The 25,727-nt window shown below is 32.0% G+C and overlaps 4 protein-coding genes and 4 non-coding genes across 12 annotated transcripts; 2 read left to right on the top strand and 6 right to left on the bottom strand.

Moving 5' to 3' along the window:
- Positions 1-1,528: 1,528 nt before the first annotated feature.
- On the top strand, positions 1,529-3,462 carry LOC126676483 (uncharacterized). The gene is made up of 4 exons (XM_050370703.2): positions 1,529-1,993; positions 2,083-2,186; positions 2,278-2,449; positions 2,526-3,462. The coding sequence occupies exons 1-4, from the start codon at positions 1,811-1,813 to the stop codon at positions 3,390-3,392; spliced, it is 1,326 nt and encodes a 441-aa protein (XP_050226660.1). The 5' UTR covers positions 1,529-1,810; the 3' UTR covers positions 3,393-3,462.
- A 1,947-nt stretch (positions 3,463-5,409) lies between these two features.
- On the bottom strand, positions 5,410-6,228 carry LOC126676997 (30S ribosomal protein 3, chloroplastic-like). The gene is made up of 2 exons (XM_050371406.2): positions 5,899-6,228; positions 5,410-5,694 (listed from the first exon to the last, which is right to left on the bottom strand). The coding sequence occupies exons 1-2, from the start codon at positions 6,106-6,108 to the stop codon at positions 5,413-5,415; spliced, it is 492 nt and encodes a 163-aa protein (XP_050227363.1). The 5' UTR covers positions 6,109-6,228; the 3' UTR covers positions 5,410-5,412.
- A 41-nt stretch (positions 6,229-6,269) lies between these two features.
- Positions 6,270-7,740, top strand: LOC126676996 (glutathione S-transferase zeta class-like). The gene is made up of 2 exons (XM_050371404.2): positions 6,270-6,381; positions 6,798-7,740. Exon 2 carries the CDS (start codon positions 6,800-6,802, stop codon positions 7,478-7,480), a length of 681 nt encoding a protein of 226 aa, XP_050227361.1. The 5' UTR covers positions 6,270-6,381; positions 6,798-6,799; the 3' UTR covers positions 7,481-7,740.
- A 489-nt stretch (positions 7,741-8,229) lies between these two features.
- Positions 8,230-14,049, bottom strand: LOC126676994 (NADPH-dependent diflavin oxidoreductase 1). 5 transcript variants are annotated; one of them, XM_050371398.2, is made up of 12 exons: positions 13,628-14,047; positions 13,471-13,548; positions 13,281-13,385; positions 12,414-12,505; positions 12,105-12,289; positions 11,778-11,875; positions 11,483-11,557; positions 11,293-11,403; positions 10,945-11,067; positions 10,017-10,136; positions 9,208-9,424; positions 8,230-9,115 (listed from the first exon to the last, which is right to left on the bottom strand). In XM_050371398.2, exons 1-12 carry the CDS (start codon positions 13,766-13,768, stop codon positions 8,586-8,588), a joined length of 1,875 nt encoding a protein of 624 aa, XP_050227355.1. In that variant the 5' UTR covers positions 13,769-14,047; the 3' UTR covers positions 8,230-8,585. The 5 variants fall into 5 exon arrangements, with proteins under 5 accessions (XP_050227355.1, XP_050227358.1, XP_050227357.1 ...); XM_050371401.2 differs by having other exon boundaries at positions 13,471-13,499; positions 13,628-13,741; XM_050371400.2 differs by lacking the exon at positions 11,483-11,557 and having other exon boundaries at positions 13,628-14,049.
- Positions 14,050-14,922: 873 nt separating this feature from the next.
- Positions 14,923-15,083, bottom strand: LOC126679629 (U1 spliceosomal RNA). The gene has a single exon (XR_007640918.1). It is a non-coding gene; the product is annotated as a U1 spliceosomal RNA (small nuclear RNA).
- A 1,391-nt stretch (positions 15,084-16,474) lies between these two features.
- On the bottom strand, positions 16,475-16,670 carry LOC126679630 (U2 spliceosomal RNA). Its single transcript, XR_007640919.1, has one exon. It is a non-coding gene; the product is annotated as a U2 spliceosomal RNA (small nuclear RNA).
- A 1,419-nt stretch (positions 16,671-18,089) lies between these two features.
- Positions 18,090-18,206, bottom strand: LOC126679643 (U5 spliceosomal RNA). The gene has a single exon (XR_007640930.1). It is a non-coding gene; the product is annotated as a U5 spliceosomal RNA (small nuclear RNA).
- A 6,526-nt stretch (positions 18,207-24,732) lies between these two features.
- Positions 24,733-24,883, bottom strand: LOC126679637 (U4 spliceosomal RNA). The gene has a single exon (XR_007640925.1). It is a non-coding gene; the product is annotated as a U4 spliceosomal RNA (small nuclear RNA).
- Between the last annotated feature and the right edge of the window lie 844 nt (positions 24,884-25,727).

The raw sequence follows: 25,727 nt of genomic DNA, 5'->3' as shown, positions 1-25,727 counted from the left end.
ACCGTAAAACCACATAATATAAATAAAATATAAATATATTAAAATTGGTATAAATTATCAATTTTATTTATATCAATCCGACAAATAAATTTAAGGAACAATATTATTCTTTAGGGTTATTTATTATTATTTACATGAATTTAGGTATTAAAAACTATTTTCTTCATGAACTTTGATTTTTTTAATTAAAGAAATTATAACTAAAACTTAAAAATTAAGAGGAAAATTGACATTCTGAAGAAAAAAAATATTTTGAATCCAAATTTAAGGAGATTGTAGTAATTATTCATGTTCTTTACTATTAAAAGATATGTGCCAATCTGAATCCAAATGACCTCATCCTTTCAATCTCATCTATAAAGTAATTAAGGCACCGATCCATTTTTTAAAAAGAAAAAAGAAAAATCAAGATTTCACATTTGTCATATTAATTTATGGGGTTCCAATACATATGGAGCAAAACTTAGAATACAAGAGATAAAGAATAGCAATCCATGACGTAGAATTTCAATGATGTTGGTGCGAAACACAGAAAACTTCAACCATTTCCAAAACAAAAACTTCAACTGGTGTTTGTTTGCATGCTGCATATCATTTTCTATCAATTATTTTTTATACTAGTAGTACAAAAACTATGTTATATTACCCTTTAATCAAACTACATATATTCTTTATTTTTATATAAATTTTATCATAAATAAATATGATAGTATAGACTGAAAAGGAACTTATATAAACTTAATTTGTCAAGTAGGACTATCAACCATCCGTGTGACACATAAAATAATGGTTGTGATAATAAATTTGTGAATATCACATTAATAATATGATATTCATACATTGATTATTACATATATTATTATAATGTGTCACACCATAGGTATGTATCATAATCGTACGTAACAAATTAGGTTATGTAAGAAATTTTCGTGTATACTCAACTTAGCTCAACTCAACACAACTTTTATTTTCAAATTAGCTTAAATTGCCATATAATTTAAACTCAAATATTTGAAAAACTTTGCCTTTTAGATTCAATCAAAAATTTAGTTCAATAGAAATTATAATATTGCAAATTAAATATCACTAATTAAACAATTATATACTTTATTTTATTTCTATAATTTTACATATATAATTTTAAAATCAAGTTTTTAATACAGTAAATCACATTATAATCGAATCATTTTAAGTTATGGAATAAAAGAATAGTTATGGAAGAAGTAATATATATTTAATTAGTTGAGAATGAGATCTGAATTTAAAATGTTAACTCTAAAAACCAGAAGGATAATTATGAAGTTAGATAAAAAGAAAAAACTAGTGTTCATCTCATCGCCATGACAACGTAACTGATGAAGAAAACGTTACATAATTGCCGCTTAAGTGTTAGCAAAAGGTTCTTTAATGCATTGAAATTATCATCAACTTGGACGATTTCTTGTTCTAGACAAAACAAAAGCCACCATAATTCACCTAAAAATATATGTCCAATTCAATAAGTTTTTAGAGAAATAAAAATAATTTAAAGAAAACTACTGTCACCTTAATGTTCACTTTTCACCTTAATCTTCCAATTAAAAACCAACGTTTGATTATTCTATTGACACAGTACGTGGTCATCTTAAAGGAAAGTGACTGTGATGCAACTACCGCTCAAACTCAAAATTTCCGTATATATTTCATAATATTTATAAGGATTTAAAAGTCTTGAAAGCTCAAGTATTCTGAAGTGGTTTTTGTTGCTTCTTCTTCAAGTTCTTGAAGGCACTTAAACAAGAATCAAGAAAACACAGAAAAAGAAAAGGATATGAATCTTTTCGATTTACTTCTTGGAAGGAGATTCAGAGCCTCAAAATTCAAGATTCTTGCAAAACTTGCAATCTCTAGAGTTGCTATACTCAAGAATCAGAGACAAGTTCGTTATTCCCTTGCAAAATCTGATGTAATTCAGCTTCTGAATCTCGGTCATCAAGAACGAGCTCTACTTCGCGTAATTTGCCTTTTTTTTTCTTCATTTCCGCTGCTTTTATTTATCTGTTTCTCTACTTGGTAATATAAACTAATAGTTTTACTTTTCAGGTTGAGCAAATGATCAAGGAGCAGAATTTGATAGATGCCTTCGTCATGATCGAGAATTATTGCTACCTGCTACTAGATAGGGTTATGCTACTTAAGAAAGAGAAGTTAGTTTATTGATACTATTATACTCTTGATTTAGATTAATACTTCGTATTTTATTGCTATATTTTAAGGACGTTAATTGTGTTTATGTAGGGAGTGCCATGATGAAGTCAAGGAAGCTATATCAAGCTTGATCTTTGCATCTTCAAGATGTGGAGAATTTCCAGAACTGCACCAGATTCGTGGGATTTTCGTGTCAAAATTTGGGAAAGAATTAGCTACTCGTGCTATTGAGCTGCGAAATAACTGTGGAGTGAATCCTAAGGTGAAGTATTGTGTGTTTCGGATTAAAGTTGTTCATGTTTCTTCGTCTTACGTGCAACTGTCATTTCTTGGTTTAGATTATACAAAAGCTGTCGGTTCGACAACCAAGCTTTGATATCAGATTGAAAGTCCTGAAGGATACAGCTTCAGAGAATGGTATTGTCTTGAATTTGGAGGAAGATGCTCCTAAGCCTCAAGACAAATCAAGGGGACCGCAAGAAATCGATAATACTCTTGCTTTGGCCGAGGTGTCGAGTCCTGATAATAAGTTATGTGAACCACTGAAAGTAAGGAAGTATACAGATGCAGCTAGTGCTGCTCTAGTGGCTTTTAAATCGGCAGCTTACGCAGCAACAGCTGCAAGAGCTGCTGTCGAGCTCTCGAGAACTGAAACTCGGGGAAGTAATCAAGATTATCATCCCTTTGATGAGTCAATTATACCATATGAAGATTCAGAGGAGAAGGAAAACTCGGATAGTACATTAGTATTTGACAAAACTTATCCAATTTACTATCCGAGCTCTGAATCAGATGGTGAAAATTTGGCAGAAAACAATGAAAGAATGCATCTCAAGGAACCGGAGATGATCAAAGATAAGCCTGGCATAGACAGAACTTCTGCTTCAAGCACAGTTTCTGAAAGGAACATTCCATCAGCAGAGCACCGAGATATGAATTCTTATAGAAGTCCAAGAGTCCCCACAAATGAAATCCAAAGCCTTACCAGTTTGATGGAGGAATATGACTCAGATGATGATGTGAATCAGCTGCCACAGAAATCCCCAATCTGGATTTCACTAAATCCTGAAGATGACAAGGTAGAAGGAAGATCTAACTCGGCAAAAATGCAGAGGAGAAACTCGGACAAGCAACTAAATTTGCAGCAAGCAAAACTAGATAAAAGACCTTTATCAATGAGAACTGGGAGAGTAAAGAGGGATTGAGAAGTACATGAAATTGTATAAATTTTGTTTTGTGATATACATATAAAGTTTCCATAAGGACAATTTGCTATCCTTTAAGTTTTTTTTTTATACAAATAATGCAATATATTGCAGCATCAGTACTGAAATTAAAAAAAAAAACATATATCTTAACTAGATAATTATGTACTAATGGAACTGTTTCACAATCTAAAGGTTCAAGTCCTTATAAATAAAAGTAATAACATTGTAGCAAAAAAGCTGAGCTCTAATCTAAGCATTTCTGATCTTGTAGTATTGGCAGAAAAGTTACAGGCCAATGGAAGTATGCATGTGAAACATGAGCAAACAAGAGAAAAACCATTCAGTATAGGAGAGCTTAACTCTTTGGAGGATGAGTATGAGAAAGAAAATATAAAATTGGACTATTAAAAGAAAATTGACAATGAAACAAGTTCTTTCCTCTAATTTCCTTTGCACAATAGGAACTTTCAAATGAAACAGCTTGACATATTTGCTTAGACACACGACTTATTAAACTTAAGGCAAAATTACTATAATGTTCCAAAATTAGGTCAATATTACTATTTTTCTCCCAAATTAAAAAAAATTATCCTCCCTTAACTTTAGGTATTAGATTGTAGAATTTCAATTAAATGGAACTCAAATATTAGAAAAAAACAGTGAATTCTTAAAATTCAGGGGAAAATAATATTTTTGATTTGACCTATTCCTAAACTTAAAGTTGAGAATTCAACATAATAAAGTTTTGGCAGAGCATGTGTTTTGGTCTCTGGAGGGTTTTTAGGGACTTTATAGAACACAGTTTTCCTACTGACCTATTTCTCTCATACTTTCTTAAGGGTCTAACTATAAAATGAACTAGGTGTGTATATATTTGAGCAACAATAATTTGTCAAAACATTGTTCAGTAGGTATATACTTCGCATTCAACTGAATAATAAGTTTTAAAATCATGAAGAAAATCTACCTAAGGTTAAAGATGGATCGCAACAAAATTGAGAAATCAAGGTAACAACTAACAATTTTTAACGAATTTTGGATCCTGTTATTCCGTATACAATTTAGACTTGCATCTAAATTTCTTCCCTCCATTTTGAGAAGCAAGGATTTCAAGCAGTAAGAATTACAGAACAAAGAGCACCATTGAGGTGCGGACAACATACAATTGGTTGATCATTTATAATCATGTCGGAAGGAGTCTTAAAGTGCCTGCATGTTGAGCTACTTAATAATTTGAAGAAAAAAAAGCTACTTAAACCGGAGCTAGAGCTAGAGGATGGTACTTCTCGATAGGACCTTAACCTGGATGCTTGTATTATCATACAAAGAGGAATTAGTATGCTATCTGTAAGATTTAGAATAGGAGATCAAAGATTGTGCAAACTTCGATCTAAAGGACAGCATGTTTTAATGAACACGTCATGAAATTCAGAAAATTCATGAAGCCACCTTTCCTTTTTTGTTCCTAACAATCTGAGACGCATGACAGTGAACCATGCGTTGTTAAGGTAAAAAAAGGCACCCTTTTCTCAGCTCTGGTAACATATTTGAATTATGCAGGTGAATAGTGATTGGTGAATTCGAATTAAACCACTGGTTCTTATTCATATGTTTTTGATCCAAATATGTTTCATTTACAAACCAACAAATTAGATATAAATTTACGGAACCAACAACAGACTGAAAATGTAAAACTGTTAAGAGAATAAAAGAAGTGTAAATGCTATCATATTCCACTCAAATAACTCATACCTCTAAATTTTTCATCTTAAAGTTACATCACCAGGATACACAGTTTAGCAACCAGTCACAATTCTTCAAAAATGAACACTAACATAGACTACAACATAACTATCAAATTCTAGTATAACATACAGTTTTGACTAAAAGAGATTGCAAGCAGTCTAAACAGCACCAATATCACAAAAGATATCAAATTTCGTAAGCATTTAAATACATATAACAGAACAGAACAGAATATCCCACATTGCTGCCAAAATTTCTTCCTATTTGCAACTCACAAGGAATTGGAACCACTTCCTTGCCAGAGGTTAATGATATCAGTAGCCTGATTAAGAAGTAAATGCATTTGCTTTCGCGAAATCCAGGGTTTGCTTTCAAGCAACACCTTAAGCTGTTCCCAAGCATCTTCGTTGGGCCAAAAGTAGTAAGGACTTAAAGGAATAGAGCCAAAACCTGGTATCACCTGGTCTAGTGCAACTCCAATTGCCTTCTCCATCCAAATTAGCTTCAACACTATCCTTGGCTTCTCCATTGGCTTCACCACCACTCCAAGCTTCTGAACAACAAAAAATAAACTACTTTTAGACACAGCCACCCAAATAATCCCACTCATTTTTGTTCATTAATCCATAAACAAGAAAGCTAAAATCAGATATATAATAAGAAAAGAATCAAACTTTACAGGTACCCAGTTGCTAAAATCAAATGCAGAAAAGATACAAACTTTGGGGAATTGTATAGAGAAACTGAAGATAATAACCTGTTTGTGAGTGGGCGATTCTTCTTGAGAGACAATTGAGTCAGCTGCTGAAGCTGAAAGTTTTAGTTTTGAGAAGTTTTGAACTGTGTTGAGACATAGAGTAGAAGAAGAAGAGTGTATGTTGCAGTTAGTAGTTTTAAAAAAGGTTTTGGAAGTGAGATTTGAGGGTTTTAGAGAATAACTGATTTTGGGTTGTGTTGGTGTTGCCATGGCTTCTTCTACTTGTGAGTATGAAGAGTTGCTTTCTAGTTTCTAGTGAGAGAGAATGAAGGAGATTAAAGAGGGACCCAACGCCATGTCGTCGGGTCCTTTTTTTTCAAAGGAGATAAATGACTCGTCGTTTAGCTCCTTGTAAATATCTGTTTGAAGGGACTGCTTCGCTTGCAAAGCAGTCCTTTTCTTCCCTTCTAGTAACATTTACTAAACCCTAACTTTGGATCAATTAAATTCTCTAATTTCTTATTCTTGATAAGACTATAACAAGTAAGTATACTTTAATTATCGTCACTTTGTTTTATTTTGTGAATTTTTAGATTAATAAATTGATGAACTATTATTATTTGATAAATTTAATTTAAGTGAATTGATTAATTTTTTGGTTTGAATTCTTTTAGATGAATAATTTGATGAACTAGTATTACTTTATGATTTTAATTTAAGTGAATTGATTAATTTTTCTGGTGTTGATTTTTTTCAGTATAAATTTTGATTAGATGTTTTCACATATTTAATTTTGTTGCTTTCGAACCCTAACTCCGCCACTGCTACTGAACCTCAAGATAAATCAAAGCGAGCAGCAAGAAAGTATACAGATGAATCTACCGCTGCTCTAGTGGTGGTTATTTTGTTTCCATCAGAATTTGATGATTTTATTTCGTGTTTTTCTAATAAAATTACAGCAATGGCGAGTGTTAAAGGAGAAGAATCGTCCAGCAAGCTGAAGTTGTATTCGTATTGGAGAAGTTCTTGTTCCTATCGTGTCAGAATCGCGCTCAATCTCAAAGGAATAAGTTATGATTATGTACCAGTTAACTTGGTTCAAGGCCAACAATTCACTCCTGAGTTCTTGCAGCTGAATCCAATTGGGTATGTGCCTGTGCTGGTTGATGGAGATATTGTTATTTCGGATTCTTTTGCTATCCTGTTGTATCTTGAAGACAAGTATCCTGAGCGCCCGCTGTTGCCCTCTGATCTCCAGAAAAGAGCCATCTCGATTCAGGCTGCTAATATTGTTTCCTCTAGCATTCAGCCTCTCCAGAATCTAGCTGTGCTTAAATATATCGGGGAAAAGGTGAGTCCCGATGAGAGAGTTCCTTGGGTTCAATTTCACATTCAAAAAGGCTTTACTGCTCTTGAGAAGCTGCTGACTGACCATGCTGGAAGATATGCTGTTGGAGATGAAGTTTCCTTGGCGGATGCGTTTATTGAACCGCAGATCCATGCAGCAATTAAAAGGTTCAATGTCGACATGACTAAGTTCCCTCTTCTATCAAGGCTGCACGAGGCGTACAACGAGCTACCTGCATTTCAGAATGCTATGCCAGAGGTGCAACCAGATACCCCTTCATCTGCCTCCCAGTAATGGATATTTTACAGCATGAAGTAGGACTTGCTAGAGGTCCAAGATAAAGCTCAAATAATTACATGTAAAAGAATATGAATTGATGCGAATAATTGGCCTTAGCTGACCTCTCAATATATTATGAGGTGCTTATTTTGATAGGAAAAACAAAACAAAAAATAGGGTTGTAGATATATATACCTGAGCAATAATGACTTGTGGGAACATTGTTCAGTAGGTGTATATTTGGTATTTAAATGAATAAAAACTTTTTGAAATCATCAAGAAAATTGCAAATCTACCTAAGGTTAGAGATGGGTCGCAGCAACAAAATTGGGAAATCACGGTAACAACTAACAATTTTTAACAAATTCTAGATCTTGTTCTTTTGTATATTTGCATCTTTTTGCTTCTATCAGTTTTGAGAAGCAATGATTTCGAGCAGTAAGAGTATCATAGACGTTAAAGTGGATGCTTATATCATCCTACAAAGATTTAGAACAGGCAGTTCCGGACTTGACTTTGAGATTCGACCGAGAATGTCCTAACATTTTACAAGAAGGGCCTGCTCACTATTGACACGATACAAGCAAAGTAGCAAACGATAGTTGCTGGGCCATCGGCCAATGAGAAAGGGAAATCAAAGAATCTGGAAATTCTATTTCTTAAGCATTTCAATAAATATAACAGCACAGAATATCCCACATTGCAGCCAAAATCTCATCCTATTTTTGCTATTTGTCACCTACAAGGAATTGCGACTAATCAACTGGGAGTCATGAAGAACATTTAAAACTAGAAATCATAGTAGTACAAATATAATTGCAGAATTTGTGTGCCCTTCATTCCAACTCTAATAATATCCTGAAAGAATTAAGATTCTGAAACTCCAAATTCCATCATCTCAATGTTGTTCTAAAAGTACAAAAGTTAACATTGCCGCCTACATCATCCCAAACAACTAACAAGTAACAAGGCATTACAATGTACTCATAAAATAAGATCGTTTTTCTGATTCTATAATATTATCATTACTGCTTCAGATGCTTCCACAGTGATCGATCAATCTCCTGTATGTAAATCTAATATCGTCGGAAATGCTGGGCATCAATTTTTTAATTTACACTCAAGACCATGCTTCAACATGGTATTTACCATCCTTTTCCAACTTTCTAAGAAGAGTTGCAGCAGTTTCCTTGGAAACCCCACCTTCTTCAGATATAATTTCCTCAAAAGCAGACATTACATCTGACGGCATTTTGGTTGAAGATCCCGCAACATAGATAGAAGCTCCCTCTAAAACAAATTCCCAAATCCTTTTGCTATGTTTGCGAATTTTATGCTGCACATAAACCTTTTGTGGCTGATCTCTCGAAAAGGCAACGTAAAAACCTCCACCCCTTCCTTCAGAGAGCAATCCACCATCTAGTGCATGAGTCAACCATAAATCTCTATAAAGGAAGTCGTTCTCCTCATTTCGGCAACCAAAGAAGAACATAATTGGAGCAGCTCCACCAGACAGGTCTTGCATTGCCCTTTCCTCTACAAATCCGCGAAAAGGTGCACATCCTGTTCCGGGTCCAACAATAATAAGGGGAAGCGACGGTGGTGGAGGGGGAAGAGAACCTTTCCGAAACCATGCTGGAATAGACACACCTGTTCACGACAATAACACTTTAGAAGATAAAACACATCTGCTCTTTTAAAAATAAATTGAAGTTTCAATTGCTCAATTTGTATACTCGTACTTTGTTGTGGATTGAGTTTGGCAAGCCATGTGGAGCAGAGTCCAGCTCGCTTCCGTTTAAAAGGTGTCGTCCAAGAAACTACATTCACTGTCAAATGCACTTGATTTGGATGTGCTGAAGGAGAAGAAGAAATGGAGAAAAGCCTTGTTTTCAATGGAGGAACCAACTGCACAAGCCACTCAAAAGGCATTTGCACGGAAGGGAAATCCTCTAGTACCTGTATCACGAAGAAACAAGTCAGTTATCAAGAGCAGCTAGTTTATAGTCATGGACATGTATCAGATTCAACAAATTTAACATTTTTATTATTAGATTTTGAAGGTGGAAGGTGACCAGTAAAATGGGTAGAATGTGGAGCCCATTACCAAGAAATTAATAGAATTGGGTGTTATTGACCAATGAAATTCGTACAATTTTGTTATACTGCAATGACTAATCATATGAAGCAAATCAGCAAGTACTTAAATAGTCGATTAGTAGAAGTGCATCTTTTCAAAAGAGCCCTTGCAATGGGTGGCATCATCAATACTCTAAATTGGTATACTATAACAAAGTATAATCGTATTTCAATTGTATAATTTTATCCTCTGATGGTAACTAATTATCACTATCGGAGTATACAAACAATTCTGAGCTTTATTACATTCAAAATTTACCCTTTCCTATTTATGTCTTCAGGCTTCCTTTTATAAAATTATTCAAAAACATGTTGACATTTGTAAGGAGTTGAATCTTAAAGAAAGATGCTTATCAACTGATGCACAATGCACAAAGTTACAAAATGCAGCAATTATAATACAGGAATTCACCTCCAGCACAGTTCTTCGTTCCTTTTGGTTGTATTGATACAGATCATCTCTTCCTTCAGGTGATGAAAAATATTGCAGTCTCTCCTTTTCATGTTGAGTTGTTGCAAAAAAGCTCATGACCTGAAGAAAAAGAAAAAGATACTGTAAGTTGGGAAGAAAAATGCAGCACAAAGGCAGAAAGCAAGGCATGGCAATAAAATTCCAGCTAGCATAAAGCGTGAATTTATCATGCAAGCAATACAAGACTTGATATATTAATCAGAAGCCTATTTCAGCAAGAGCTATCTTGGATAAAGATGTTGATACCGGTTCATAAGAATAGGTGAAATGTGTCTAGAACAAAATGGCATACACCTAAAGTACAACTCTTAGATAGAGAGATTATGCTTTATTTTTAATGATACAGGGGTACAACATTTCACCTCTAAAAAGAGTGGCCAAAGGAATCATCTCCCTATGATCCTTCACAAAAAAAAAAAAAAATACATATCAAGGACTTGGAATTCATCATTTCATGCTAGAGGTTGAATTAATCGTTCAAATAATTAAATTGTCAGCATATCTGAAGATCAAACTTGGTTAATATGCATCTCATTATCAAATATAAAAATGGGCATTCATCAGTCAAAGACAGTATCTAAACATGTTTTTCTACATTTGCTAGAAATCCTATAGGTGTTCAGAGACTATGAAGCTGCAAAAAACCAAGGAGATGAAGTAAGGTGATCATCACCAATCAAGCAAACTGTTGGTCTAATGAACTTATCATTTAAAATAATTGTGGAAGAACAGTATGCTTGGAAATTAATAGACCTGGTCATAAATTGATTCACACAGTCCAGTGTCACAGAAACAGTAAAAGAGACGTTAATGAGGAGTCCTTAGTATGTTTCACTAGAAGAGAGTATAAGACATACAAGATTCTTGCCTCAAAGAAATAGCGTCTAGGAGAAGCTGACGCAATATCCATTGTCAATTCGACAAAAGATTTTAGCCTGATGGGAACATTAGGGGCATGACATTGAGCACTCTCTGTCACTCTAGGGTGCACCTGAAATACAAAATACGTATAATCGGAACAGAAAAATGCAAATTATAACACAAAAATTAGATTAATTTGCACTGGAAAAAAAAGGCAAAATAAAGGACTAATCAGTAGAGAAATTCACTGCAATAATCACTGAAACCCTTGTATCAAAGTATTAATAGAAAATTAATTTCTACCCACGCGCTGGCACTACAATATGCACACAATCAACCAATATAGAGCACATACGGTGATGAGTGATTCAGGGTCCAAATTACAGCGCCGTACAAAAGAATCCACTGCAGCAGGATCTTGACCAGGGAGAAGTTCAAGTACATCACCAACTTCGTAATTGATTCCCTGTACAAAATATGGAACATGCTAAGAAAAGACACCAAAATTAGTTCAGCATAACCATTATGTGACAGGAATGACCTACACATGAAACAGATTCAAATTCAAAATGGCGCACATCTTTTCCACAGCCTGCTTTAGTCAACGATTGATTCTTGACCTAAATATGCAAAATCAAATGAAATATGAAAGCGAAGTTTAATTTTAAATAAAAAAAATAAAGGATGTCTTGCAAAAGATCACCTATAGACAGTCTTATGCACCCAATTGGAAGAATAAACAATTGTCCACATGATTATCACAAATGCAATGAAAAAATAACTACCAAAACAATTTTCATAAGTGTCTTATGGAAAGTACAAATAATCATGCATGGTTACCATTTTAAGAAAGCAATCAGGTTTGTCCTTAGCATGAGCAAATTTTCCAGGTGACATAGAACAAGCTCTCTCAATTTGCATCTGAACATATTTTGGATCTGAGACAAACACATGAGAAATAAAAAATAAAATGTTATGATCAACAAAGAAGCTTGTTAGGCGAATGAAAGAGGGAAGAACTGTATGCATTTAAATAATCTTCAAAGAACTTTTTATTTTTTCTGAAAAAGGTTAAGAAACACTGGGTTTGTAATAAAACTATCCAACAAATTGAAATGTTGAAATACCTATCCAAAAAAAAAAAATTACTGCAAACAATTAATTTACCTGCGGCAGTAGATAGCTGTGAGTCCATGTTGTCAGTTTCATGATATGTTATTTGGTATTTTGGTTGATCAATCAACATTTGTTCTTGAGCTGCATAATCTGAACCTTTTGGGAGAAACTTTGGATTAATGTGGCACAGTGCACTCCACAAGGATGACATCCAAATATCCAATGCACCTTCATATCTGGAAATAAAGTTAATGTTTATGACCACTTAATTTACATCAATCTCACTGCCAAATTGTTTTTCAGCTAAAACTAATATCTTAATACAAAAGAAAAAAATATTGAATTGCATTGTGGTTATACCCTGAAGGGTGCTGGTCATCTCCCAAACCTCTTTCAACAATAGCCATCGCCCCAAGATCCAAAAGTCTTCTATCAAGCTTCTTTGCCACAAACTGCAGACATTACAGCATGCAAAATAGGAAGACCTCTTTCAAATATAAGGAAACAAAAAGGAAATCACATGCTTTCAAATGATTATTAAATTCAACATTGTATGCACTAAACTTAAATGCTTCCATAGATAGCAGTGTTTTCGGTCAATGCAGCATAAAGAACTTTCAACAATGCTCTGAGTTGGGAGAGCAATACAAATAAACCATAGAGAAACAGATGGTATTAAATATGAACCTAAAAGGAACCCAGGTCTTTATCTTCATGACAATAAATGTTCTCAAATCAGACAGACAAACAAGCAAAATGGGGATTAAATAGGACTTAATTGAATAATAGATAGAGATGGTATGAGCCAAAGTTCAGAGTTGGAAAGAGCACGTACGCTGAAAAATAAAAACACAATACAATACAGATTTTTTAGCGACGAACCTAATGCCATTTGGAATCTGTTTCATAATATATCATCTTCCCATAAAATAGTATTTCATTGATAAGAGATGCACAAAAATGTGTTTGTTTCATTTTGTCTTAGTTGAGTCATCGCCACGTTCTAAAAGATTATTCTGTTTCAGACTTATAGAGTTTATATTCTACGTACCCGACTTAACAAGAGTAAATATATTCAATCTTTCAGCCTAAATGCACACATCAAGATCTTAAAAATGCTCAGATTATATGATGTGACTATGATACACAATTGCACACCTAAAAGTTAAAGACAATGATTATTACCATTCTTTCTCCATAACAGATGAAATCAAAGACATAACTTACATTAAATTTCTGGTAACCAGAATCACCCAATCCAAAAACAGCATAATGAACTCCTTCCAGCCATTGCTTAGACAGATTTTTCCTCAATAAAAACCTCCAAAAACCCTATGTTTAAAAAAGAAAAAAATAACCCCATAAAGTATAAAATTGAGACCTAACCAAAAAGTAAAATAATAAATAAAAAGATTACCTTCATGGAATCTGGTGTGTCTCCCTGGCCTGTAGTAGAAACAACAAAGATTACAGCGTCTTCATGAGGTAAATTACACTGAAACAAATTATTAAAATTTAACACAGGAACTTGTAACATGCAATTCTAAATGAAACACAAACAAAAAAGAGCTTACAGGATCAAACTGATCCATAGAACAAAGAATGACAGGGCAGCCTCTGCGCTCCGCTTCACGGCCAATACGCTCCGCCGCGTCCAGAGCGTTTCCAGTTTCAGTTGCATAAAGTATCACCAGCTTCATAGACTGCTCCTCCATTAAAATAAATTGTGAATAATGATAATTAACGGCAACCAAGTCAGATAATTTGATGAAGCTATAGACTCTGGAGTGCTGGTTTGAAGGAGGTGGAAGAAAATGGGATTGCCGGTGAAGCACTGTGGCGATTAGGGTTTATCCAGAGTCCGGATCTTTAACTTTGCCCTTTGAATTCTGAGTTCTGACTGATTTTCTTTAGCGCCAAAAACAATTGTAAAATGTTTTTATTATTAATGAAATTATTATCTATGAAGAGCAATTCGTCCATGACCATCTCCTACCTAAAATATAATACTTAAAATTTAATAAAACTTATTTATTTGTTCACTTTTTTAGTTTTATTAGAAATAAATAAATTCAAGTCAGTGGGATCTAACCCAAGAATAAATTCTTAAGTAGCCAATGACCTCTAGCTCAGTTGGCTAAGAGTGAGGCATCAAGTCGAAGGGGAAGTCGAAGGGGACGTGGGTTCGAATGCACTCATGGACAAAGAAGATGAAGATATTGAAGATATTTGGAGAAAGATTTGAAGCATCAGAAGCAAGCGGCTGCGGCATCGTCCGCCATGTTTGGCGAGCTCGGAATAGCGATGGATTCAACGTAAACGATGTGGATGGCGTGAATGGCGTTTAAATTTGTAAATAGTAGTATATCTATAGTTTGTTTGTAATAGTGTAGTTCTATCTTTGTTAAAAAAATTTAAGTAGACTCGGTGCACTACGTCATCCGTAAACTAAACTAATCATATCATAACACTTCATTAAAATGAGAATATACTTATAATATCATTATTTAAAAGTTTATACTTTTGATAAAAAAAAAAAAAACAAGTCACTAACAATATAAGAGTAAATAAAAAAACATAATTATAAATGTTTTTTATTTTTTATGTATATAATTAAATAAAACTTTGTTTAAAAAATAAAGAAGACTTGTAAAACAAAACAAAATGAGTACTTATTTGCATTGCCTATACAATTTTAAAACAATAAGGGAAACTGAATAGACATAATTTAATTAAATATAATTCATCGTAAATGGGTCAGAATGTTTATAATATGAATAAACATTATAGGAGAGGACTGTAATTTGACAATTTCTCTGTTAATATGATGTTATAACATTGACCCAGAATAACATTTGTAATGGAATTGAAAGGGGCCGCGCGAACGCAGGCCCCCGCTATCACAAATTACGACGTAGACTCTCCCACTTGGGGAGACCTTAGGCTGTTGCATCTCAGAAGTGCAATTGAGGCCAACAACCTAGGCCATAGACCTTATTGATCGTCTATAGACCCCGTCCAGGTAAGTATGTTTTACTGTGCCACTGGTAATCACTTTATACATCTCATTATCTACTTTTTCTAAGCACTAGTTCGATGTGGGAGTAAAAGGATCACTTTCTTTAGGAAAAAGTCTATGTAAGTATCGGTGTTTTAATAAATCGAAACCGCTAATTCAATAAATTACTGCAAATAAAAAGTCGGTCTCATTTGATGCTTCATTAAGAAAAAAAATAGTTTAACTGAAATATAGTAAAATCTGTTGAATCAATTGAGCAGCGAAAATCGATAGATTTTTATAATTTTAGTTTTTTTTTTCAAAACTATAAAAATTTGTATATATAATTTAATTATTTTAGCGGTGTAAATGGCCCAAATCAAACCCGAGTTAGGTCGAGTTCAAGCTTAAATGAACTTTAATTTGTCAAACTCGAACTCCGATCCGTATACAATAAAGAACAAAATTATGTAATTTGATTGATTAATATGACATATCTAAATTTAGAGATATAAAAAGCATATGTAATTATTATTTATATGTGAGACTATCATTCAAAGCTCGCAAGTCTCGCAACTCTGTTTAATGGATACTCGAACCCGATTCGAAATTAAAGTTGAATAGCTCAAACTAAACTAGAATTTTCCGAACCATTTCCAAATAACTCAAAGTAATACAACTCGTTTACACTCCTAGGTCTCCTCTTCACTGCCGATTATGAGGAGATAGAAAAGGTTTTTAGTCCACCATTTTTTATAATATGGCCACAATATTGATCTGCTCATCATATAATCAGATATGCTAATCCAATTTTTGGAGGAATAGAATAAGAAAAAGGAGAATATTCCCGTAGCTATTGCTATTAACGGGAGTGTGCTTTCTGAAATTTACGCAGTAACTTACAAGTATGATATAGCTGGGATGTTCTAATTGAAAACCTAATTAATATAAATCCCCTTCTAAACATAGTAGCCTGAATTAATTTGACCAAGTTAAGTTTAATTGAAACCTACAAACCTTTGATATAGTTCAAAGAAAACACTTATATCAACAAAATATACTCCCTCCGTCCCATTTAAGAAGGGACATATCCCATTTTTATTTGTCCCACTTAAGAAGGTCATATCGTGTTTTTTGTGCCAATTTATATGAATTTTCCTTTTTTACCCCCTTTTCTCTTTCCATAATTAATGACTATTGGCCTATACACAAAATACAACACTATCATAAATAGGGGTAAAATAAGAAAATACTATAGTAATTAATACTTTCTTAATATATGTGAAAAAGTCATTTGTCCCTTCTTAAACGGGACGGAGGGAGTATTTCTTTTTTTCATTGAATGGACACGGCAATCAAACTTCGAAAGCTTTACAAATGATGAGAGAATTAAGCATATTACTTGTTAATTAGACTTGACTTGGTGGGGTGAGCCAGGCTAGTGCAGTAGTGCAACGCACAAGCGACTCGTGAAGATTCCAGCAGCAAGCTACTGTGATGAATCTTCTCCCTCAAAAAATAAATTTAATATCGTGTGGGTCAATGACCCACATATCAGATATTAAACTGATAAGAACAGATACTACACTTGATCTTAGCCAAAAGGCCGAGAAAGGTATGCTTAATAACTTATTGCAATTTCTGTTTTATAGGTACTCTTATTAGTTATTGTTTCATTGGGTTTCAATGTGGGATATATAGTAGCGAATGTGGGATATATGATTTTTTCATTTTATCTATTTGCCGGTGTGAATCAATTTATTAATAGATTGAAGCTAAATACAAAATCTGGAACTTAGTCTATTTTTTTTGTGAATTAACAAACATTTCCAGCATGAACACTACTTAATCCAAGGTAGAGAAACTGGCTACTTTAATTGATGTAAATTAAAGTATGTTTATGTTTATTTTTGTGTTCTTCACTTATGATCATGAAATAGAGGCAAACATTTATACAAGAGTTCAAAAAAACAAAACGATGGCCATAGGTCGAATAAAAATAAATAAGTATATAAAAATAAAAACCTTATAATAACAAAAAGAAGTATAATTATATCTTATATGGGCTTTTGCATTTTTAAAAATTTCAAACAAAAGAATTATAATGAAGCAAGTTGGTTTTCACGATTTAACCGCTTCGTGAGATTTATTTGGTTCAAATCGATGGAGCCACATTTTTAATTTTCACGAAGAATCGAACTGGACTGGCCTGCAATTTGCGATTGAGCAACGATTTTTAAAAACTGATTCCACTTACAAGGAAATTATGGAATGTACTCTACAAATTTAACTGTAGGCACCGCTCTAAAGAGCATGTAATAAAAAAAACGATTCAGTAGAATCCACTAAGTGCTCCACCTACACTTATTTTTTCTATGAAGACATGAGAACTTTTAAACATATTTTGAAAGAGATCAGTTAGTTGTATTATATCTACGGCCTACCCCTCTGCAATAGAACAGGAGACACCTCGTCGAGTTGCTGAATATTGTGACATGCATCTCTCAGTCAGCATGCATATGCATCCACAGTAAGTTTGTGACTCTACATGGAGCTTTGGCAGCAAGAAGTCCACAGAACCTCATTATATGAATCAAAACAGAAACAAGATTGAATTGCAAAAGATCAAAACCATTGACGTATTTCAGGACACTGCAAACTCATTACAAGCAAAAAGACAATGCAAAGCCTTCATTTGCTGTAAGTTTCATATTCATCGGTCTGCTTCAGCCTTATCAAACCTTTATTTGTTCTCTGAAACCATTAAAAGACAACACAAACAAAACAATCAAACAATTTTTTTATCCATCTCCTCTTCATCAGAGGTCTTTGAATCTTTCCTCTTATACCTGGCCATTAGCCACCACTTGCAAAACACCACCACCATTCATTTGCCCTGATCTGGAAAATTACGTTTTCTTGTAGTTAACTGCCTTTAATGACAGTTACCTGATTTAAAAAGAACCGTAGTAAACGAAATATAACATGAGGTTACCCTTAAGAGAGAGATGAAGATTATACTTAATTTGATAAAGGGTTTTCTCCAATGGAGGAGATACCCTTCCAAAAATTAGTGTATGCCATTATAAGTGGCAAGCACACGGTATTCGTTAGTAAAAGGCGAAAGAATGTTATGTGACTATTCCACCAAAGAGTCTCCTTTCAGTTCAAAACAAAAAATATGTAGAATCAGAACAAGTGATTGCTGAAATTCGGGCGGGAACATACACTTTGAATTTTAAAGAGAAGGTTCGAAAACCTATTTATTCCGATTCAGAAGGCGAAATCGGGAAATTCGTGCAGATCCAGTATAGTTCCTTTTTAACTCCACAAGGATCAAGATCAAATGAGCGTTCATTCTCTTTCTGTCAAAAGAAGATCTATTTCTAGTCCTTCCGTAAATAATGATTAAGTTAACCCCAAATTCTTTAGTTCATATTTTTCGGGTAAAAAAGAAAGTAGGATTCCTGATTATTCAAAACTTAATCGAATCATATGTACTGGATTCGCTATGTGTATACCGCATGGCTGCATGAAATCTCTGATGGGGTTCTGCCAGCTACTTTAAACAATCGAAACAATTGGTTTTAGCTCTTAAAGTCGATGTGGGAAATTATATTTGATCATCTACAACACCCAATGGCTGACATTTTATGATAATTGCATATTAGGCTTGTTATTCATGAATTCCATATCCTTATATTTGTATTCAATGCTTTTGAAATATAGTCAAAACAAATTAATAGTGCATTTACTCCAAATAAATCTTATTACATTTTATATAATTTTTTTTTCATTTGATAATTTTTTATGAAAATAATTAATATTATATCAAATGAATTATTAAAATCAAACACAACACTATTACCTGATTCAATTTTTAATACTAGCACCAATTAATTCCCGTGATAAATGTAATCATATTTAAAAACTTAAATTTTGTGTAGATTCAAGTAGGGGTGACGAGTAAAAAATTGGATTGAATTAACCGATCTATTTCGGTTAAGTCGGCTATTTTTATTGGTTATTCGGTTGGTTAAATTGGTTGATTAATAAAAGGAATAGTTTGGCTATGGTTAAAAATGAGGTTAACTTAAATAAAATAAAATTATCGGTTCACCAAATTAATTGTCTAATTTGATTGGTTTGATTTTATATTATAATTTTTTTGACTAATTCCATTAATTTTGGATTTGTTAATTCAATTAATTTATCTTATACTATAAAATTGGTTAATTTAGTTATGATTAAATCGGTTAATCTCTCTATATATATAGTACTAAAGTGAACCTTTTTTGGGTTCACTTGAGTAAAAACCATGCTTTACAATATTATTACAGAACTGCCAGCATTATATATTTTTTTTTTGCCCTATTTAAGTAATTTCCTCATGTATCCTTTAGAAAAGCCCACTTTCCTTCATTTAATATCAAGAAAACCAATGCGTGATGACCTTTTTATATAGTTTTGTCCTTACATGAACCCTTTGGGTTCTTTTACTAAACAATCCTCACAATATAATAATAATATCAAAAGTATTATACCTATATATATAAATTCATCAACAATGCCATATGAATGTCCAAATTTTTCTATTAAATTATAGAAAGACCAGCTACAAGTGGGCCCTCTTTAAAAAAAGGCCATAATTATAGAATTAATCATAAAATTAACAATCAACAATACTGCTATTTTTTTCATTAGCTAAATATTTCTCTATTAGGAACCATAGTTTTAGGTGTTCAAAAAGATTTTCAGTTTTTCTATTTACAAAATGCTAACTCTTTAATATTAGTATCTTTTTAGAATATTAATTTTAAAATGTTATTTATATTATTAATCCTTATTGTTAATTTTATATATTTTTTAATTTCAAAGACAATTTTATTTTTAAAATTATCAAAACTAAAAATGCAAAATTAATCTTTAGTTTTAGTTTTATATCCAAAAATTCTTATTTTCTCATATTTTTTCATAAAAATTTAATGTATTAGTTTATTTAAAACATTTTCTACTAAAGTCGGTTTTTCATGTGCTATGAATTATAAAATTTATCTTTAAAAATTTTAAAAACATGTAACGATATAATAAATTTTATGTCCAAATAATCCTTAATTCTTAACTTAGTGTACAAGTTTATCCTTAAATTTGATGTTCAAGTTTATAAAAAAAATCATTATATAGCAAAAAAATGTATTATATATGTAATATTTGATGACAAATTATTTTATATTTTTTATTATCTATTCAATATATTTCACTTTTTCATTTATATCCGCATTTTTTTTATCTCTTTCTCTCTCTTTTGTATTTTAATTGTTTATAATAAAAAGGTTTATTCACCAAAAAATACCAAACCTTTGCTTCTCGAGTCAGATTTAGCCAAACCTTTAAAAACCACCAGATTTAGCCAAACCTTATATGTTATGTGTCAATTGTGGCCATTTTTGAATCGAACCGAAATTGTTGCCCATATGTATTCCATGTCACCTCCAACTCAGCAAAATTTGGTGACATGGCACATTTCAAACCACTAACCCAACTTAATCAAACCAAATAATAAACTAAAAAAAATCAAACCCAACTAAATTAAATTTATTATTAATTAATTACTAAAATTCATATTTTAATTATCTCAACATTATAATATTAAAAAAAAATCACCGCCACACTACTTCGACCTCCCTGTTTTAACCCGGCTCTGATGTTTATTTAAAATAATAAATTATTTATAATTAATAAATTAACATCACGCAAAATTTTAATTAATTTTATTCAATTAAAAATATCCGGTAAAAAATTAATTTAATAATTAAAATTTTTTTACATAATAAAAAAACATTTATTTTCTGTTCCGATGAGTTTCGTTAAATATTAAATAAAACAAAAAATTAAAAAATTCTGTTCCGATGGGATTCGTTTTCAGGCGAACCAAAGTTCGCCTGAAAACGAACCTCTGTTCATCTTCCATGGAAGATGAACAGAAGCTGTTCATCTTCCACTGAAGATGAACAGAGCTTCGTCTTCTTCATGAAGACGAAGAACGGATCTTCATCTTCATGAAGAAGACGAAGATATTGTCTTCGTCTTCTTCATGAAGACGAAGAAACCGATCTTCGTCTTCATGAAGAAGACGAAGATCTTGTCTTCGTCTTCTTCATGAAGACGAAGAAACCGATCTTCGTCTTCATGAAGAAGACGAAGATCTGTTCTTCGTCTTCTTCATGAAGACGAAGAACAGATCTTCGTCTTCTTCATGAAGACGAAGAACAGATCTTCGTCTTCACGAAGAAGACGAAGATCAGATCCCAGGGATCCCTGGGATCTGTTCTTCGTTATAAAAAGAACAGATCACAGGGATCCAGGGATCTGTTCTATCCCTGTTCTTCATTGAACAGATCCCCCTGGGATCTGTTCCTTCAATGGGGGATCTGTTCTTCAACGAAGAACGACGAAGAAAATTCCGCCGGAAAGAAAAATTCTGGCGGTGGTGGCCGGTCATCCGGGCGGAGGTGGTCCGACGAGGAGCAGATCGTGTTCCGTAAAAAAAAAATTATTTATGAAATTATTTATTATATAAAAAAATTAGTTATTAATTTAATTTTTTAACGAATATTTTTAATTGAATAAAATTAATTAAAATTTTGCGTGATGTTAATTTATTAATTATTTTAAATATACATCGGAGTCGGGAAAAAACGGGGAGGTCGAAGTAGTGTGGCAGTGATTTTTTTTTAATATTATAATGTTGAGATAATTAAAATATGAATTTTAGTAATTAATTACTAATTAATTTGATTTAGTTGGGTTTGATTTTTTTTGGTTTATTATTTGGTTTGATTAAGTTGGGTTAGTGGTTTGAAATGTGCCATGTCACCAAATTTTGCTGAGTTGGAGGTGAAATGGATGACATGTGGGCAACAATTTCGGTTCGATTCAAAAATGGCCACAATTGACACATAACATATAAGGTTTGGCTAAATCTGGTGGTTTTTAAAGGTTTGGCTAAATCTGACTCGAGACGCAAAGGTTTGGCATTTTTTGGTGAATAAGCCTAATAAAAATATTCATGTCTACTAAAGCAAATCATGGAATGAATAGAATTTTAAAAATTGTATTTGTTCAAGGGTTGGTTTTTTTTTTGCTTTTTTTTTTTTTGAATTCAGTTCAATCATCAATATGTTCAATTAAATCTAAGCATGTGTGCAATATATGCTAAACTTAACATTGATGCGCATGAATATGGATTAAAAAAGTAAATTTTATTTTAATTTTATGGTTTATTAATAATTTTATTTTTCCAGTTCCTTTTTTATTTGTTTAACTCAAATCGGGTGATTTTCAATATGATTAAAAAAACTATGAGGTTTTGAATTAGACTGTTCTTTTTCTTCAAAAAATCATCTAGAATCTTCATTATATTTTATTTTTTTATTTATTTTTTTATTTACTGCCATTTTTTATCATAATTTTTGTTCAGTTTGTTGATTAAACCACTTCAGAGATTATATTTGTTTTATTTAGTAGTCTTTTCATTTATATTTCATTTTGGCCTTTTGTTCTTTTTGAATTTATTTATTTATTTTAGTTGTGTTTTTTTTTTAATATTTTTCTCAATTTTTTGTGTTTGTATATCATGAGTTTAATTAATGAAGATGGACCAACAAAATAAAATCTTGAATAAAAAAATAAACTTTTTAAATATTATTGAAAAGTAAAATTTCAAATTTATAAATAACTTGGTTAGTTTTGATTATATAGTACTAATTTTATTAACTTTACGATGTAGTTGAAAATACCGGGTTCATATATAAAAATGATAATCCGGTGTCATTAGAATTGATATTACGATGATCTGAATGTGGAGTTCGTATTAAATAATTAATCGCATTAATGAGGAAACAAAATATATTTTCATCTAAATATATCAATTATACAAAAATTATTTAATTGCATTTAATATTTATATTTATCTACTTTACTATTATAAAATATTTAATTAGTGTTATATATTATTCATTTATTTAATTCAAATTTTTATTTGTTAATTTGTTTCAATAAAAATTAAAATTCCGATGCGAAACAAGGGTTTTTTACTAGTATAGTATTAAGATCAAAATACTTGATACAATTTGCAAACCTAAAGGTTCGAGTAAGCTCTCGATTTAACCAAACAAGATAAAAAAATACTACTACTAACTATTAAGTACTCCTTATTTTAACATATTATTCATTTGCTTTTAACCATGTTGATGTTAGATCAGGCGCAGAACTTTTAGGTTTTTTTAGATAAATAGTAAAAAAAGATAAAATATTCTCAAAAATACTATTACAAAGTTTTTTTTTTTGAAAAATACAACCTGTACTTGTTTTTTGCAAAAATGACTTTTATTATTCTCAAAAATATTTTTTTTAATCTCAGGAATACGATTTTGGTTATCCAGCGGTATACTAACACCGTTGGTTAACCAACAAACAAAACTATTACAAAATTCAAACCTCTATATTTATTAAACTAGTTGAAAATTTTATTATAAACCCCTCCGCTTTCATCACCGCAAGAGCAATCAACAAATAAAACCTAAATCGTCTTTTTTTAAATATAAAATTATTGATTAACCATTAGTTAATCGTTTGTTAACCATTAATATATTAAAAACAAAGGCCATTGGTGTACCTTTAGTGCGCCATTGGTTAAATAGCAACAAAAATAAAAATCAACAACAGTTAATTAACGATTTTATTAATAATATATTCAAAATAACATTTATTATAAGTTACCCAACGGTTTACCTAATGTTAACCATTGATTACCCAACACACAAATATATCACTTAATTCTCACAAGCATTTCTTCAAACACCTAAAGTGCAACATGCTGTCTAATACACAAAAATCAAACCAGAAACATGAAATTCAGCAACAGTGTTTACTAACGATTTCATTAATGATATATCAAAAATAAAAATTACAGGTTACCTAATGGTTTACCCAATGTTAACCATTGGTTAACCAACACCCAAAAAATATTACAATTCTCTCACAAGCATTTCTTCAAACACCTAGAGCGCAACATGCTGTGCAATACAAAAAAATTGAATCACCATTACATCAACACCATCGTTCACAAAAATATAATAAGAAATGGATTAAAGAACACACAAAACATTGATTCGATTTTAGATCTGAAAAAGACTTGATTGAAACGATTGTGTGCGAGAGCTTGTGCGCGACGGCAGCGGGCTTAAGACGACGGCATCTAGCGTAAATGGCATCGGCGGCAGTGAGATCTGACGAATGGCGCCGATATTGAGATCTGAAGAACGGCGCGATTGAATGGAGAAAAGAAAGACGAGATCATCTCTTCTCGAACGGCAGCAGCGGTAGGCTTGGGATTTTCTGAAAACGACGGTCATCTCTTTTCAAACGGCAGCGGCGAGTCTAAATGAAAACGATGAAAGGGATTTTGAATTGGATTTGGAATGGAGAAAGAAAATGAGAGAGATGGAGAGAATAAATGTAAGGTCGTATTTATCAAATTTAGAAAGCATAAAAATCAAAAAAAGAGAGAAGAAAATCTAAATCTCTAAAATGAAAGTCAGCGGCGTATTTGTCTAAATAATTTAGTTAATTTCCGCTTTTTCTCTAATTAAATCGAACTTTTATGACTAAGATTTGTAGGGCTTTACCCCGAAGGGAGCCCTTCCAGAAATTCTCGAAGGCCCAGGACAAGCCAAGGCCTAAGAGGGGGTTTGGAAATAGTTTTCAACCAGCAATAGACGCGCCTCGGTTAGTACCTCACTAGCTGCGTCATTGCCCCAAGCGCAAAGATAATACTGCCCTTGGTTGATCTTTTAATTTATTGCATGCATGTTGAACTATTTTAGCATTCATAATCGATGTGGGTATTTTAAGTCTTCATTTCTTGCTTCTTATCTATCTATGTTTATGAGTAAAACTATGGCACATAAAATATAGTTATATGTATTCTATATTACATAAAAGCAGGAAATACTCCATTAGATGCACGTATACAATTACATACACGAATTAATTTTAGCCATACATCGTCTATCCCTGAAAAATTAAATATATAGTTAAACATTTTTTTAAAAATCTATAATTATATATACAATTTAGTTGATGCATTCAATATTTCATTTTGTTTTAAAATTTGTAATTATAAGAGTTATTATTGATAAATCATTATTTTAAGTTCTCAATTTATATAAACTATTTATTTAATTTTTACTTTGTATTTTAAAAAAAAAATCTCTAAATATATTGAGCACTTACATACGAGTTTTTAATGTATATAAACTTGTTATTTAGTTTTCATTTCAACTAGTAAAATTTTTAAAAATATAATTACCTTTTTAATGATATTTTAATTTTACAGTAAATTTTTTAAACCAAATGAACATCATATATACATTATCCAAATTAAAGTTACATTAAACAAATGGACATTTAAATCATATCCAAATATGAACAATATGAAAGGGAAGGGACTGTGAAACTCATGTTCATCAATATATGCTCCTCATAAAATTACAAACTTGTTTATTCATTACATGTATATATTGAATAAAGACATAACGAACTTAAAACATAAAAAGACAATTGTCCGTCATAAAAATAAATTAACGATTGCTGGTCCTTAAAACCGATTACTT

This window comes from Mercurialis annua, linkage group LG4, assembly GCF_937616625.2.
Source record: "Mercurialis annua linkage group LG4, ddMerAnnu1.2, whole genome shotgun sequence".
Classification (NCBI taxonomy): Eukaryota; Viridiplantae; Streptophyta; class Magnoliopsida; order Malpighiales; family Euphorbiaceae; genus Mercurialis; species Mercurialis annua.
Note: the sequence above shows the minus strand (reverse complement) of the source record. Positions and strands in the feature narration are given on the sequence as shown.

Bases quoted from the DNA above. Each gene is read 5' to 3' on its own strand.
- LOC126676996 (XM_050371404.2), top strand. From the start codon at position 6,800: ATGGCGAGTGTTAAAGGAGAAGAATCGTCCAGCAAGCTGAAGTTGTAT.
- LOC126676483 (XM_050370703.2), top strand. From the start codon at position 1,811: ATGAATCTTTTCGATTTACTTCTTGGAAGGAGATTCAGAGCCTCAAAA. The intron at 1,994-2,082 runs GTAATTTGCCTT...TTTACTTTTCAG, and splicing joins AAGAACGAGCTCTACTTCGC to GTTGAGCAAATGATCAAGGA. The intron at 2,450-2,525 runs GTGAAGTATTGT...TTCTTGGTTTAG, and splicing joins ACTGTGGAGTGAATCCTAAG to ATTATACAAAAGCTGTCGGT.
- LOC126676997 (XM_050371406.2), bottom strand. From the start codon at position 6,108: ATGGCAACACCAACACAACCCAAAATCAGTTATTCTCTAAAACCCTCA. The intron at 5,695-5,898 runs GTTATTATCTTC...TTTGTTGTTCAG, and splicing joins AATCGCCCACTCACAAACAG to AAGCTTGGAGTGGTGGTGAA.
- LOC126676994 (XM_050371398.2), bottom strand. From the start codon at position 13,768: ATGGAGGAGCAGTCTATGAAGCTGGTGATACTTTATGCAACTGAAACT. The intron at 13,549-13,627 runs GTAAGCTCTTTT...AATTTGTTTCAG, and splicing joins CTATGGATCAGTTTGATCCT to TGTAATTTACCTCATGAAGA. The intron at 9,425-10,016 runs GTGAATTCCTGT...TTCGTGATACAG, and splicing joins AACGAAGAACTGTGCTGGAG to GTACTAGAGGATTTCCCTTC.